This window comes from Symphalangus syndactylus, chromosome 12 (assembly GCF_028878055.3).
Source record: "Symphalangus syndactylus isolate Jambi chromosome 12, NHGRI_mSymSyn1-v2.1_pri, whole genome shotgun sequence".
Lineage (NCBI taxonomy): Eukaryota > Metazoa > Chordata > Mammalia > Primates > Hylobatidae > Symphalangus > Symphalangus syndactylus.
In genome coordinates this window covers 99,324,566-99,341,708 of record NC_072441.2, presented here as the reverse complement: position 1 = coordinate 99,341,708, position 17,143 = coordinate 99,324,566, and the positions used below count along the sequence as shown (strand labels likewise).

Here is a 17,143-nt window from a genome sequence, read left to right as displayed (position 1 = left end):
TTGACTCCATGTCTCACATCCAGGTCACACTGATGCAAGAGGTGGGTTCCCATGGTCTTGAGCAGCTCTGCTCCTATGGCTTTGCAGGGTAAAGCTTCCCTCATGGCTGCTTTCATAGGCTGGCATTGAGTGTCTGCAGCTTTTCCAGGCACACACAAGCTGTCAGTGGATCTAACATTCTGGGGTCTGAAGGATGGTGGCCCTCTTCTCACAGCTCCACTAGGCAGTGCCCCAGTAGAGACTCTGTGTGGGGGCTCTCACCCCACATTTCCCTTCTGCACTGCCCTAGCAGAGGTCTTCCATGAGATCCCTGCCCCTGCAGCAAACTTCTGCCTGCACATTCAGGCATTTCCATACATCTGTGAAATCTAGGCAAAGGTTCCCAAACCTCAATTCTTGACTTCTGTGTATTGCAGGCTCAACACAATGTGAAAGCTGCCAGGTCTTGGGGCTTGCACCCTCTGAAGCCAGTACCTGAGCTCTATGTTGGCCCCTTTTAGCCACAGCTGGAGCAGCTGGGATGCAGGGCACCAAGTCCCTTGGCTGCACACAGCATGGGAACTCTGGGCCTGGCCCATGAAACCACTTTTTCCTTCTAGGCCTCCAGGCCTGTGATGGAAGGGCTGTGGTGAAGACCTCTGACATGCCCTGGAGACATTTGCCCCATTGTTTTGGGGATTAACATTCGGCTCCTCGTTATTTATGCAAATTTCTACAGTTGGCTTGGATTTCTTCTCAGAAAATAAGATTTTCTTTTCTATTGCATTGTCAGGCTGCAGATTTTCTGAACTTTTATGCTCTGACTCCCTTTTAAAACTGAATGCCTTTAACAGCACCCAAGTCACCTCTTGATTGCTTTGCTGCTTAGAAATTTCTTCTGCCAGATACCCTAAATCATCTCTATCCAGTTCAAAGTTCCATAAATGTCTAGGGCAGGAGTAAAATGCCACGAGTCTCATTGCTAGAACATAAGCAGAGGCAGTACACTGAGCTCCACAGAGACAGCACTGGGGCAAGTGAGAGCCAGATGGGCACTGGGCGACTCTGAGCCTTGCTGAGGAAAAATAACTAAACATTGGCAAAGGAGATTCTAAGAAGCCAAGAGGCAAAATGTCATCATATGCATTTTTTGTGCAAACTTGTCGGGAAGAGTGTAACAAGAAGCACCCACATGCTTCAGTCAACTTCTCAGAGTTTTCTAAGAAAGCCTCAGAGAGGTGGAAGACCATGTCTGCTAAAGAGAAAGGAAAATTTGAAGATATGGCAAAGGTGGACAAGGCCCATTATGAAAGAGAAATGAAAACCTATATCCTTCCCAAAGGGGAGACAAAAAAGAAGTTCAAGGATTCCAATGCACCCAAGAGGCCTCCTTCAGCCTTTTTCCTGTTCTGCTCTGAGTATCGCCCAAAAATCAAAGGAGAACATCCTGGCTTGCCCATTAGCGATGTTGCGAAGAAACTGGGAGAGATGTGGAATAACACAGCTGCAGATGACAAGCAGCCTCGTGAAAAGAAGTCTGCAAAGCTGAAGGAAAAATACAAAAAGATATTGCTGCATATTGAGCTAGAGGAAAGCCTGATGCAGCAAAAAAGGGATTTATCAAGGCCAAAAAAAGCAAGAAAAAGAAGGAAGAGGAGGAAGATGAGGAAGATGAAGAGGATGATGAGGAGGAGGAAGATGAAGAAGATGATGAATAAGTTGGTTCTAGCGCAGTTTTTTTTCTTGTCTATAAAGCATTTAACCCCTCTGTACACAAGTCACTCCTTTTAAAGAAAAAAATTGAAATGTAAGGCTGTGTAGGATTTGTTTTTAAACTGTACAGTGTCTTTTTTTATAGAGTTAACACATTACCAAATGTGTCTTTAGATAGCCCTGTCCTGGTGGTATTTTCAATAGCCACTAACCTTTCCTGGTGCAGTATGGGGGTTGTAAATTGGCATGGAAACTTAAAGCAGGTTCTTGTTGGTGCCGAGCACAAATTAGTTATATATCGGGATGGTAGTTTTTTCATCTTCAGCCGCCTCTGATGCAGCTTATAGGAACTAATTGTTGCTCTGTTAACTGAATACCATTCCGTAATTGCCAAAAAAAAAGTTGCAGCTGTTTTGTTTACATTCTGAATGCTTCTTAGTAAATACAAATTTTTTATTAGTATTGTTGTCCTTTTCATAGGTCTGAAATTTTTCTTTTTGAGGGGAAGCTATTCTTTGCTTTTGCCCATTTTGAATCACATGAATTATTACAGTATTTATCCTTTGACATAGTTAGCTAATAAAAAGCTTTTGTCTACACACCCTGCATATCATATGGGGGTAAAGTTAAGTTGAGATAGTTTTCATGCATAACTGAACGTTCAAAATCTTGATCAGTTAAGAAATTTCACATAGCCCACTTACGTTTACAAACTGAAGAGTAATCAATCTACTCAAAGCATGGGATTACTAGAATCAAACATTTTGAAAGTCTGTCCTTGAAGGACTAATAGAAAAGTATATTCTAGCCTTACATGAGGACTCTATTCTTTAACTCCTGTTACTGTGTAATGGCAGTTATATTTTGCAGGTCCCATATTAAAGAAGACCTGAGAATGGCCGGGCGTAGTGGCTCATGCCTGTAATCCTAGCACTTTGGGAGGCCAAGGCGGGTGGATCACGAGGTCAGGAGATCTAGACCATCCTGGCTAACACGGTGAAACCCCGTCTCTACTAAAAATACAAAAAAATTAGCCGGGCGTGGTGGCGGGCGCCTGTAGTCCCAGCTACTCGGGAGGCTGAGGCAGGAGAATCGCTTGAACCCAGGAGATGGAGCTTGCAGTGAGCCGAGATCGTGCCACTGCACCCCAGACTGGGGGACAGAGCAAGACTCCGTCTCAAAAAAAGAAAAGACCTGAGAATGTATCCCCAAAAGCATGAACTTAAAATACAAGACTGCCGTATTAAATTTTTTGTTGACATTAGTCTCAGTGAAGACTATGAAAATGCTGGCTATAGATGTCTTTTCCCATTTATCCCTTAAATATGGACTGCTCAGGAAATGAGACTTTCCTTTAAAAGTATTTTTAATTAATTGGGCCAGCTTTTGAAACAAAGATGCCACATTCAAAATAGCGTATATTTTCCTGTATTATGGTTTGCCCCCTCATAAATCCAAATAGGAGGAAAGAAGACACTTAAATTTTGCATCTAAGTATGAATTATTCAATTTATTTGAATGATTTTTCTTTACAAAACAAACTCATTCATTAGTCATGTTTATCTGCTTAGCAGTTTAGGGAACAATTTGGCAATTTTTTGATTTTCAAGATTATCGTTTTCTTAAGGTGCCAGTATTTTAAAATAGTGTTATTGTAATTTTACATGCTTTTGTGATGGAGTGCTGTTTTGTTATATAATTTTGACTTGGATTCTTTCCATTTGCATTTGTTTATGTAATTTCAGGAGGAATACTGAACATCTGAGTCCTGGATGATACTAATAAACTAATAATTGCAGAGGTTTTTTTTTAAAACAAACAAACAAAGAAAAAACCATAACAAGAGTCACCTTTGCTCCAGTTCCCAGCAAGTTCCCCCTCTCCATCTGAGACCATCTCAGCCTGGATCTTATTGTTCATATCACTATCAGCATTTTGGTCAAAGTCATTCAGCAAGTCTCTAGGAAGTTCCAAAGTTTCCTACATCTTCCTTTCTTCTTCTGAGCCTTCCAAACTGTTCTAAACTCTGCTGGTTACACAGTTCCAAAGTCACTTCTACATTTTTTGGTATCTTTTCACCAGCTCCCCACTCTACTGGTACCAATTTACTGTATTAGTTTTCATGCTGCTGATAAAGACATACCAGAGACTGGGCAATTTACAAAGGAAAGAGGTTTAATGGAGAACTCACGGTTCCTGGTGGCTGGGGAAGCCTCACAATCATGGTGGAAGGTAAAGAAGAGCAAATCACATCTTATGTGCATGGCAGCAAGCAAAGAGAGAGCTTGTGCGGGGAAGTTCTGCCTTATAAAGCCATCAGATCTCATGAGACTTATTCACTATCAGGAGAACAGCATGGGAAAGACCTGCCCCCATGGTTCAGTTACCTCCCACTGAGTCCCTCCCACAACATGTGGAAATTCAAGATGAGATTTGGATGGCGACACAGCCAAACCATATCAGAGGACTTTTAAGGTCGTGAATGTGAATGCAAATTTTATTTTCCACTTGTTTTGGTCAATGTTTCCATTTGTGTTGCTTTCTGTGTATAATTCTCTGTGAATTCCTCATCATCCTTATCTCTGATAGGGGAGGGAGAAAGGAGAAGGGAAACATAGATTTTCATATGTTTCTTGGAGAGGAAACAGAGGAAAAAAAGGGGAAAAAAAGGACAAAAAGGATATATTATTCATTTGTCCCTGTCCTACTACCTTCCTCCTGTCTCCAACTTCTGAAATGGGAGAGGAAGGGGGTATTGTAGAATAACAATATTCGAAGATTTTTCTATTCTCAAGAATATCTAGAAAAGATTTCTTTCTCATAGCAAGGTTCTCTTGTGTATGGGCCGCTGCACATGTCCATTCCTATAAAAGGATAGTCAAGAAGAGAGCGGGAGCTGGGAGCAGTGGCTCATGCCTGTAATCCCAGCACTTTGGGAGGCCAAGGCAGGAGGATTGCTTGAGCCCAGGTGTTTGAGACTGCATGGCCAACATGGTGAGACCCCAATGCTACAAAATATAAAAGGCTAGCTGGGTGTGGTGGTGTGCACCTGTGTTCCCAGCTACTTGGGAGGCTGAGGTGGGAGAATCACCTGAGCTTAGGAAGTCCAGGCTGCAGTGAGCCATGATCATGCCACTGCACTCCAGCCTGGGCAACAAAGTGAGAACCTGTCTCAAAAACAAACAAACAAACAAACAAAAAGCAAACAGGAGACTGGGGAAGGGGGCTGGTAGTTCTCAGTGTCCATGTGGGCAGGCATTTGGCCGAAGCTGAAAACGTGGCTTGATATTTTTTAGGTTCCCTAAGATACTTGGATATAAGTATTGCAAACTAAAATTTTACACTTGTGAATCTTTACACAAAGTATCCACCCCCACCTCCAGATTTACTTGAAGTGGGGAGTAATTATAGGGAGAAAATAAATACAGCCAGGTGTCATTAATATTGCCAGTTTAGTATCTCATCTACAGAGCCCAGGGCTAGGCTGGAGAGATAAGAGAAAATAGGTAGGAAATACTTTCTGACTACTAATTGATGTTTTGTGTCTTACCTTGAATTGAATGTGTTTCAGAAGGTCGAAGTGGTTTGCATACATTTTGAGATATTCCAGGAATTGAGAATTTGGCACATAGTTTGGATAATCTTCTGGGAATGGAAAGTCTGAGTAACAAGACATCTCCTTGCAGCTGTTGGAAACCACAGACTTGTAGAGACTGGCTCTGCCTTCTTCAATATGTTCCTGTACAAACAGTGCACACACATGAACATTCATTGCATGCTCATAAATAAGCCTGGGAAGAACTCACCTGTCCAGATGCACACAGTATCATTGCCAAGCACAGGAGAATATAGAAATACATGGGAATCAGGAAGTAGTATTTATTTGAATGATGGACAATTGCTAGGTAATTTGGTTTTATGGGGTATTCTGGAAATGATTATGGAGAAGATGTTTCAGATTATGAAAGATCTTGTATCCAAAGTTAAGGAATTTGGATTTTACAGGAAGGTTATGCCAATCTACTGAATGTTCACTTCTAAATTTTGGAAAGATAACTCTGGTTCTACAAAAGGTGAATTAGAGGGAGCTGGGAAGGAAGGAAGGAAGGGGTCGCTAGCCAGGAGCCTAATACACAAATCCACTTGACTGCTAATGAGGACATGAGCAGAGGCAATGACAGCTGGAACCCAGAAAGGTGAGATTTGTGAGATGGCAGTAAGGTAGAACACATAGGATTGCAAACCCAATTAGATTTACGGGTTGAGAGAGGAAGCACTCAAAGGTTTCCAGATTGGACAACTATGTGTGGCAAAGCACTAACAAATTTCCCACCCCCAGTTTTTACCCAAATAACTAGCAAATACCAATCTCATAAGACTACTGCAAAGTTGAATGGTAAGCAGTTTTACTAATGTCTTTAATATACATTGCCTCTGTCTTTTGGAGAGTAGTATGGAGGATTATTCTGATTTCAGTGGCAAGGTTCTTGTATTTTAACATTATTTACCATCTTGCATATGTATAGTTCATTTTTCCTGTGAAATAAAAATTATTTAATTTATGTGAACAAGTAGAAACATGAACATAAATCTACATATGGAGAGGGCTTTCTCTGTTTCTGCAAAGGATATGAATTGATATCATATATAGATTCATGTATCTGTCTGAAATATACAGCAATCACAGATAACAAAATTATAAACATATCTCTGTGGTTTAAATTAATGTTATTTATCTCATTGACTGATGAGTTGATTACAACCTGCTTGTCTGTGGCCCACCTGTCACACAGACTCAGCTAAAATGCTTGAGAAAGATGACTATTTAAATATTGATATTTTATTCAGCTGGAATATCTAAAGCAGTGTTATTCAAATATAGTCTGCAGAGCAATACTGATATGAATGGTTTGTTACTAGTCTGTTACAGGATAAATACAGAAATCAAGAGTAAGCATTTAGAAACTTTCATAGCAATAATTTGACATTGCTCAGTATGTAAGCATGTGGACACCGTTTTGTTGAACAGGATATAAATCAGTCTTGTTTTTGTCTAACTTGTGTGATGAGTTTGAGTTGTGTACTAGTCATACGCCATAGGACTGTATTATCATGTACGATGTTTTAAGGTTATTTTGAAAACTGTTATCCAAAAGTGCATAAAATCTGGAATCATTTTCTTTCATTGAAAGATTATTTATATTTAATCTTACAGTATAAGTTATTTGAACTGGCTACGGATAAAAGACTGAAGATACATTAAAAAAATGTAGCACTATCAGCTTCATTTTGGATAGCAGTTAAAAAAAAAACCCTGAACTTGCTGAGACTGGTTTAAAAATCTCTTCCTCATTTCAATCAACATACCTCTGTGAGCCTCCTTTCTCTACTTTGACTGCTGTTAAGCAATGTTTAGAAATAGTTTAGATACACATTATCCCCTGCAAAGAGCATTGCCATCCATTCAAACCAGGTTAGGTAAATTGACAACCAGGAAGCAAGATTAATTGTCATATTAAAGACCTTAAATAGTAATATAAAAAATGTGTATTTAAAATATGTCTACCAGTGTTTAACATGGAGAACTGCAATTTCATACAAAATATTTGTTTGTTTGGCAAAAAGTTACAAGGGTAATGATGACTCTGTGTCAATTGCCTATGTGCACACTTTCAAAGAACAATGTGTTCATTTTTTGTAATTGTTTTCCCTTATATCTATGTTGTTTAATGACACTTACTGAAATTAATTTTATAATTTCCGACTCTATAAATTTCAAATTTAAATTTTGTATATTTTGTTTGTGTCATTTTCATTTTTCTAAGGATTCTTTTCCTTTTTTTTTTTTTTTTTTTGAGATGGGAGTCTTGCTCTGTCGCCCAGGCTAGTGTGCAGTGGCTTGATCTCTGCTCACTGTGAGCTCTGCCTCCCGGGTTCATGCCATTCTCCTGCCCCAAACTTCCAAGTAACTGGGACTACAGGCGCCCACCACCATGCCCAGCTAATTTTTTTGTATTTTTAGTAGAGACGGCGTTTCACTGTGTTAGCCAGGATGATCTCAATCTCCTGACCTCGTGATTTGCCCGCCTCGGCCTCCCAAAGTTCTGGGATTACAGGCGTGAGCCACCTCACCTGGTCGGATTCTTTTTTATTATATTTGACAACAGTCTACAATTAATTGGAAAAAAACTTGATTGTTCTTCACTGTTTGAGAAGCACAGCTCTGTAGCTCAGCGCCTTTTAATTTTGTTAGGAATTCTTGGGTAGTCTTATTAACGTGTGGATGCTGACTCTAAGTCAGGGTGAGCCTGAGATTGTGCATTTATTTATTTATTTTTTTTGGAGAGGGAGTCTCGCTCTGTCGCCCAGGCTGGAGTGCAGTGGCCCGATCTTGGCTCACTGCAAGCTCCACCTCCTGGGTTCACGACTTTCTCCTGCCTCAGCCTCCCGAGTAGCTGGGACTACAGGCGCCTGCCACCACGCCCTGTTAATTTTTTTTTTTTTTTGTATTTTTAGTAGAGACGGGGTTTCATCATGTTAGCCAGGATGGTCTTGATCTCCTGACCTCGTGATCCGCCTGCCTCGGCCTCCCAAATTGCTGAGATTACAGGCGTGAGCCACTGCCCCTGTCCGAGATTGTGCATTTATAAGAAGCTCCTATGCAGATGCTGCTGGCCCATGGACCATATTTTGAGTGAGAGTGCTTTAGGATGCCCAATAGGATGTATAGACGCCACATAAACACTTTTTTTTTTAATTATTATACTTTAGGTTTTAGGGTACATGTGCACAATGTGCAGGTTTGTTACATATGTATCCATGTGCCATGTTGGTGTGCTGCACCCATTAACTCGTCATTTAGCATTAGGTATATCTCCTAATGCTGTCCCTCCCCCCTCCCCCCACCCCACAACAGTCCCCGAGTGTGATGTTCCCCTTCCTGTGTCCATGAGTTCTCATTGTTCAATTCCCACCTATGAGTGAGAACATGTGGTGTTTGGTTTTCTGTCCTTGCGATAGTTTACTGAGAATGATGTTTTCCAGTTTCATCCATGTCCCTACAAAGGACATGAACTCATCATTTTTTATGGCTGCATAGTATTCCACGGTGTATATGTGCCACATTTTCTTAATCCAGTCTATCGTTGTTGGGCATCTGGGTTGGTTCCAAGTCTTTGCTATTGTGAATAGTGCCGCATTAAACATATGTGTGCATGTGTCTTTATAGCAGCATGATTTATAGTCCTTTGGGTATATACCCAGTAATGGGATGGCTAGGTCAAATGGTATTTCTAGTTCTTGATCCCTGAGGAATCGCCACACTGACTTCTACAATGGTTGAACTAGTTTACAGTCCTGCCAACAGTGTAAAAATGTTCCTATTTCTCCACATCCTCTCCAGCACCTGTTGTTTCCTGACTTTTTAATGATGGCCATTCTAACTGGTGTGAGATGGTATCTCATTGTGGTTTTGATTTGCATTTCTGTGATGGCCAGTGATGATGAGCATTTTTTCATGTGTTTTTTGGCTGCATAAATGTCTTCTTTTGAGAAGTATCTGTTCATGTCCTTTGCCCACTTTTTAATGGGGTTGTTTGTTTTTTTTTCTTGTAAATTTGTTTGAGTTCATTGTAGATTCTGGATATTAGCCCTTTGTCAGATGAGTAGGTTGCAAAAATTTTCTCCCATTCTGTAGGTTGCCTTTTCACTCTGATGGTAGTTTCTTTTGCTGTGCAGAAGCTCTTTAGTTTAATTAGATCCCATTTGTCAATTTTGGCTTTTGTTGCCATTGCTTTTGGTGTTTTAGACATGAAGTCCTTGCCCACGCCTATGTCCTGAATGGTATTGCCTAGGTTTTCTTCTAGGGTTTTAATGGTTTTAGGTCTAACATTTAAGTCTTTAATCCATCTTGAATTAATTTTTGTATAAGGTGTAAGGAAGGGATCCAGTTTCAGCTTTCTACATATGGCTAGCCAGTTACATAAACACTTTTTAATTTACCAGTGGCCACATTAAAAAAGTAAAAAGAAACAGGTGAAATTAATTTTAAGAGTATATTTTATTTAACTCAATATACCCAAAATATAATTTTTCTCTATATATTTAAATATAAATTTAATATATATATAATTTTTTTTGTGTGTATATATATATATATATACAAATTAAAAATTTTAAAGCATTTTGTAATGGCATATTTAAATATCAGCAATTCATTGGAACTGAATAAGCCAGGGAACCATTTATTTTATGAGAACTTAAGGCCAATGAACTAACAAAAATAGAGGGAAAAATAACCCTTCTGTTCCTCAAAACGTAGCAAGATAATTTTCAAGGCAGAAAGATGAAGCGCTTCCAGGAAACACTGAAGCCTGTTATGAAATAATGTATCACAGATGTTAATATATGAGAAACTGTAGCTTAGAGAGGAAACTTAGCCCTTAGGATAAAATCTAAGACCAATACTTACTCTTGTCTCTCTTTCCTTCTACTGATTGTTTCTCCTGGCAATAGAAAAGGTCTGGAGTATTTAGCATATATACAGGGAGTACGAGCCCATGCCCCTTCTGAATGGTATTGGTGGGACCTGGCCCCTTACCTCCAGTGTTCGCCTCATTGTGCAATCTGCCCCAGTGATTCCCAGGCCCTGCCAGACTTCAACACCTACCCTGCACCCTCCCACCTGTGCTGCAGACACTCTGGGAATTGTACCCGGTGGGGGGGGGGTCCACCAGTTGCCTTGAACTCTGAGTGTGGAAGCACATGCCCTCTAAAAATGGATGGAGCCACTTAGGAGAAGATTTTTGTTTTCATGAAGAGACAAATGAGTGAGTAGAGAAAAAAGGAGAGGAGGGTTGAACTGTGGAAGGAGGGAAGAGACTAAGAGCATGAGAAGAGGGGTTTCTGTCCTTCTTGTCCGCTTTGGCCCTGCAGCACAGTGGGGAGGTCACCATCACCACTGGGACACTTGCTGGGACTTCTTGAGACACAGCCCAGGATTTGCCTGATTCTTGAGCTGTGAAACAGACTCCAGAAATGCATGCAATGTAGTTCTTAACAGAATAGGCCTCAGTGTCAGACTGCCTGAGTTCATACTCAAGCTCTATGTTTTTAGCTGGGTGATCTGGGAATTTTCTTAACTTCTCTCAGTTGCCATATCTATATGCTGGAACTGCAATATTACAGAGCCCCTAGGAGAAATTGGAGTGATAGCTATCATGCTAATGGAACAATGAAGCAATGGTATCATGCTAATGGTACTAATGGAACAATGCCTCTAGGCTGTCAATAATTTTAATCATTATTTGTATTATTCTTTCACAGCTACCATAGAAATTTACTTTCTTGAGCTTGTATCCTTCAGGCAGGAGTGTAGGCAATGGGAAGAAAATTTTGTCAGGTCAGTTCTTTTCTTTCTTATTTTAAAAACAGATATAAATTGATAATAAAATTCACCCCTAAATAGAGACCTTCTCTCTATATGCACAACATTCACGTCTCCTGTTCTCCAAGAATGTTAATTTCTTCCTTCTTTTCATTTCCTTAAAACAGCTGGCACCCATTTTACTTTGTTGCCCCTTCTGCTTAGTGAGAGTCAGACTCTCACTGGAGGGCAGGATCCAGTTTCTGGGTCTATATCGCAGGAGAGCTGTGGAAACCTCAGAGGAAATTTGAGGAACCTCCAAGAATGCAAGCTCCATGAGGATAGGGGCCTGTCAGGGGTACCCCACTAGGATGATAGTAATTAAAAAATGTTTATTGAATATGCGAATAGATGTTTTAGAAATAAGGCTTTTAATGAAAGTTTACAGGAATCAGATTTACCAAACCTAAAGAAGAAATAGTTGAGGAACTATTCTTCAGTGATTTAAAAGTGTGAAGTATTTTTACACTTCATCATTGCCCTCACTGAATGTAAAAAATGTGGTATGTAAGGCATATAGTAGGGTTTCAATCAATGTTTGTTGAATAAATGAAAGCGTGCGTGTGCCGAGGAAAAGAACTGGATGCAGATGAGGAAGATATCATTCTAGGGAGGGTTACTGGGCCCCAGCAAATGTTACAGGGAGGTGAAGGATGTAGCACAGTGTGCCTCTAGCCCACAGTACTGTTAGTCACCTCTAGATGATGTCTGTGTGCTTTTACCTGAAGACTGGGTAGCTGGGTAGCTGGGTAGCTGGGATTACAGGCACGTGCCACCATGCCTGGCTAATTTTCTTATTTTTAGTAGAAATGGGATTTCGCCATGTTGACCAGGCTGGTCTTGAACTCCTGACCTCAGGTGATCTGTCCACCTCGGCCTTCCAAAGTGCTGGGATTACAGGCGTGAGCCACTGTGCCTGGCTGACCTTCTCTATTTTTCTAATTCTCCAAGTTCTCTTCCTATACTAAAATTCTCTGAAAGTAATATTTGATGATAATTCCTCAAATTTTGTTTCAAGTATCACTTTATAACGGTGATAGTCAACCTACAGTGTTACTTTCCTAAGCCTCCCCTCCCTCTCAAGAGTCTGAGAAGTGTTCCACACACATGTCCAGCCTCTACTTGGGTCAGAAGTGGTTCTTTATCACTGCAGCAGTTTTCTTTTCAGTGGTTTCCACCCTCTCTCCTTCCCTAGTGTATGATGTTCCTTCGTTTTCATTGTAACTCATGCCTTATCTCTCTTTTCCTTAAAACTGTGGTAGCTGGGAGAGGCCAGAGTCACGACACTGTGAGTATCCGATGAAATGCAGTAATTTATTTATTTATTTTTGTCTTTTTTTTTTCTTTTTATGGAGAACGGAACGGGGTCTTGCTATATCGCCCAGGCAGGTCTTGAACTCCTGGGCTCAAGCTATCCTCCTGCCTCTGCCTCCCTAAGAGCTGGGATTATAGGCGTGAACCACCGTGCCTGGCCAAAATGCAGTAGTTTATAATGTCTATATTCTCTGGGCCCTCTCCCTATCTGGAAATGGAAACTGTCACCACATGTGTTTTATTGGATGTCTGCAATTTGCCTTTCTACTTTTGCATTATGGTCCCTTCCACCCTAAGGCAGTAAGAATTCCCTTTTGAACACTTTCTAGCAAGCACAGCCATTGCCAGGGCAGGGTTTTTGATTCTACAGGTTTTAAATGGGCCACCTACCTTGAGTGCAAAGACATCTCTAACATTTTGTGTGTGTGTGTGTGTGTGTGTGTGTGTCATGTGTGTGTGTGCGCCTGTGTGTGTTGGGGAAGGAGGGAAAGGAATGTCTCTAGAAAGACTCAGGAGACTCATCGCATATTAGAGCTGAAGGCACCTTCAAGGTTGCCTAGTTTAGGAATTTCCAGTCAAGCTTTAGAGAAATCTCAAGGTATTACAGAGGCGCCTAAAAAGGCTGCAGTGTCAAGAGAAGGCTGCTGCATGAAGGTGAGGGTGGATTTTCCTAAGCCCCTTACTAATTCAGCTTTTGTATGTGTTTCATACTGGTCCTATGTTTTCATTTTATAAGTGAGGTAATAGAGCTGGAATGACTTGTAAATTGGGTGCCATCTTACCTTGGCTACTGCTTGATATTCCTCTTACTCATCTTTTTGATGTCCTATTGCATTCTCCACAATATTCTTTTTTTTTTTTTTTTTTTTTTTTTTTTGAGATGGAGTCTTTCTCTGTCACCCAGGCTGGAGTGCAGTGGTGCAATCTCGTCCCCCAGGTTCCAGCGATTCTCCTGCCTCAGCCTCCTGAGTAGCTGGGATTACAGGTGCATGCCACCATGCCTGGCTAATTTTCATATTTTAGTAGAGATGGGATTTCGCCATGTTGACCACACTGGTCTCGAACTCCTGACCTCAGGTGATCTGTCCACCTCGGCCTTCCAAAGTGCTGGGATTACAGGTGTGAGCCACCATGCCCGGCTGACCTTCTCTATTTTTCTAATTCTCCAACCCCATTTGCCACCTCCACACCCTCTTCACCCTCTGCAGGTGCCATATTTTCTCGATAGAATTGAGGCCTCTGGTGTGCATGCTCTTATATCTTCTTCCTCTACCTCAAAATTTCTCTTCCATGTTCATCTTCCCTTCCCCTCCAATCTCTGGGGAGGGTGTATCTCTTGTCTCCTCACCTTGCCAGGGCTAACCCTTCCACTGGTACCTACAGTTCCACTCCTCCCTTTTCCTTCCAGGATTGTGTCTCAATTTGGATTTATGTGCTCAGTTATTTCTGGTCATCCAGATAGTTTCTATTTGCCTACAAAAATCTTTGGGTCTTCCTATCATGCAAACAAAACAAACACAACAACCAGGAAATCTCCTGAATTTTGTTCCTCATTACCTATTGCTTTTAAAACTGAGTATAACCCCCTTGACCAAACATGCAGCCACCCTTTTCCCTCCCATTCTTCCTCTTAACGTGTACCTTATGCACCAAAAAGCTATTTTTATTTTCTGAATGTGCCCAGTACTTTTTCTTTACTGTCCCTACCCTCCCTCGTGTCTTCTGCTCAATCTTGTCTACCTGTTGAAATTTTTCAAAGTCCGTCACACACTACCTCTTCAGTGAAGCCTTTTCTGGCTTCGTAAATGTGGCTATCATCCTGCTCTCAATGAAATGCTCACAGCGCTGTTTCTGACTTGCAGAATCCTAGCCTTCTTCCATCTACCTGACAGCTCCTGAGGGCAGGGTGAATCCTTCTCATTTTTGTGTCCCCCACAGTGTTTTGTGCTTTGTGCACTGGTGTTTGACCTACCTGTGTCACACAGCTGGAAACGGGCCCAGTTGGATCCAGACCCATTTCTCTTGATTCTTAGATCAATGGTTTTTAGTGTTAATGATTAGGTGCCTGTGACCTATACAACGAGCATTTATGTCTGGTGTTGCAAGAGGCTAAGTACTGCTTTTGATCTTTAGGTTTAGTTTGTTTTGACTGAGATTACTTTAGTCAAATAACTCTGCTAATTTAGTTAGGCAGTTTCATCTTTCAAGCCAACTCCTGACCCTGACTGATTAGGTATGCTTGTTTGGAATAATGTTAAGAAGGATTCTGAGGCTCCCTAGGGGAAAGGCATCATGTTTGATTAGTAATGTCTTCGATGGACATGGGAGTGGGGAGATTTTTAGCCTAGGTGTCAGGTTTCTGCCATCCTGTTGGAACATATGTGGTTTGATTCCTGAGAAGAGGCATGCTTTTTTTACCTCGTCCTCTTTGGCGGTCTCCATGCATTGATGATCACATTTGGTGAGTACACTTTAAGATATGCAGTTCTTTATGTGAGCCAAGCCGCCTATGCTGGAGGACTGTGACTAAACTAGTAACCTTGGGCTCTCTGGAGTTTTACTCACTGAGCTAGAAAATAATTACTTTATTTCAGGTCCAAATTCTACCCTTCTGTAATAGAGAAATGCTGTGTCTTTCTCTCAGCCCCTCAGGGGATCTGAGGCAGGGCTATCTGATACCTTGCTTCTTTTCACTCTTTCTGACAGCTTTCTCCTCAGCAAATTTAAAGCTCATTGGAAATGTTTTTGCTCAAAAGGAGGGAAAATAGAAACTCTGGAAAGATTGGATGCAAACGTTTCCCTGACTGAGCCATGGAGTTCAGAGAACATTTTCCCTGCCTGGCTTCAGGGTTTCAATGGCTTTAAGAAGGGCCCTTGTGATCTCATGGGGCCCCAGGCCAGGCAAGGGTGGGCTTTATAGTCCCCTTTCCTCGATCCTCACCCCTTCATTCCTTTCTCCGATCCAGGCAGTAACCCTGCTGAGACTTGAGTATATTACTTTTCTTCTGCTCAGGGAACAAAAAAAAAGACTCGAAACTCACATTCTTTACTTCTGTTTGTTCTTGGCCTGCACTGGGATTGCCAGGTCAGCAGGACCTTGATTATGGAGCTCATCCTACACAGAGCCCTGAGTCTGTAATGCAGATAGAGCCAGGCTGGGAAAAGAAGGAGGTACAAGCAGCTCAGTCTTTCAGGCGGAGGCTGAAATTCTTGCTCTTGCTCCTAACACTGCCGTCTCTGGCCCTGCTTCAGACGCCCTGGTCCTGCTTCTCTGCTCCTGTGCTTTCCTGGCCTGGCCCAGTTACTCCATTCTCTTCCACATTTCGTGGGCATCTTTGGAAACACTTCTTCCCCTTGGCTCTAGATAAAGGGTACAAGTCTGTCCTGACTTCCACCCAAGCTCACCCGTGTCCTGTTTCTTTTACAATTTCAATGGCTCCTCGTGGCCCCCTGTTCAGCAGACATTTCTAACCTTCCTCAAGGCCACCAACCCTTGTGAAAGAAGCACAGATATAATTTCCCAGCTGCCAAGCCATTCTCCAATAGACAGATAAAGTTGTTGAAACCCCACTTACGGTGAATCTCCACAGCCCGCCAAGGTCGTCGCTCCTCTCAAAGCAGGTAGGCTCCAGTCCTTCTTCCAGACAGCACTTGATGGAGGCCAGGCCGCTGACCCCAGCTCCCACAATGGCAACTCGCTTGGCCATGTTCTCCTGCGTGGGGAAAATGAAGCAGGCTTTTTATTCACAAGCTCCACCCCATCCTTGGCTGCTCTAACAAGCCAGGAAAAAGAATTTGGAAGATTAGGCGATTTGCTCAGTTTGAATCTTCTGTAGCGGGTCTCTGGTGTGTGAATGTGAGAAGGAAAATGTTCAGGTCACTGTTTAACCCTGTGCTTGGTACGTTCCCGACCCTCATGCAGCACCGGTGCCAAATGTTAGTACAGTTGTCAAGGCTGTAGCTTCTGGCAGAGCTGCTGGAATTGGACCTTTTACTGGATAGTCTTGCACTTCAGATTGCGCTGCTGCCTCTAGTTTCCATTCTGTGGCCCTAGAACTGCATAGATCAGCAGACTAGGAAAAGGTCACCTTGTCAGACACAATCTCTTTATCACATATAAAACTGAAGCTCTGATTGGTGTGGTGACCTGACACAACACCACACAGCAGCTGGTGGGGTGGAGTTGAGACCAGGAGTCACCACACCTGTGGCACCACAGGTGCTACTGCGGCATTGCCCTGTGTGATCCTGCCCCTGGCACAATGCCAGGGCCCCAGCTGTGCTGTTGGTGTGTCCCTTTCACAGGTCACCAGTGATGGTCACCAGTGGGAGAGAGAGAGCGTGTCTGCCAGGGAGGGTTTGTGGTAGAAAGGTAGGCATGCAAGCCATCCCTCCCCTCTCAATTGGATACTGATTCACCTCCAGGGCACATGGCACAGTCACCACTGGGATGGGCCAGAGAATCTTCTGGCACCAGGCCATGTGTTAATAACACACATGTGTAAGAACACCGAGAGGCAATAGAGTGCATTGAATAAGCAACCAGGCTCTGGATCCAGGCTGCCTGAGATAAAGCCCGGCTCCATCACTTACGACGGTGTAATCTTGGACAGATTAACCCTTCTGTGCATCGCAAATATAAAGAAAACAATAGTAGCTTCCTTGAAGTGTTTTGTGGGAATCAAGTGAGTTAATAATGTAAAGTGTCTCAGA

General features: G+C 42.1%; 1 protein-coding gene and 1 pseudogene across 3 annotated transcripts in view; one reads left to right on the top strand and one right to left on the bottom strand.

The window, feature by feature from the left end:
- The window catches only part of FMO1 (flavin containing dimethylaniline monoxygenase 1), a 29,906-nt gene extending 13,604 nt beyond the window's left edge, over positions 1–16,302 (bottom strand). The window contains exons 1-2 of one of the 3 annotated variants that reach the window (XM_063627267.1): positions 16,006–16,302; positions 5,243–5,431 (exon numbers count right to left, since the gene is read on the bottom strand). In XM_063627267.1, the coding sequence (XP_063483337.1) occupies positions 5,243–5,431; positions 16,006–16,137 (321 nt within the window). In that variant the 5' untranslated portion in view covers positions 16,138–16,302. Of the gene's footprint in view, positions 1–3,883; positions 3,938–5,242; positions 5,432–16,005 lie in introns of those variants that run through there. The other 2 variants (XM_063627268.1, XM_063627269.1) reach the window with 2 other exon arrangements.
- Positions 1,006–2,012, top strand: LOC134734789 (high mobility group protein B1-like; annotated as a pseudogene).
- Positions 16,303–17,143: the final 841 nt, after the last annotated feature.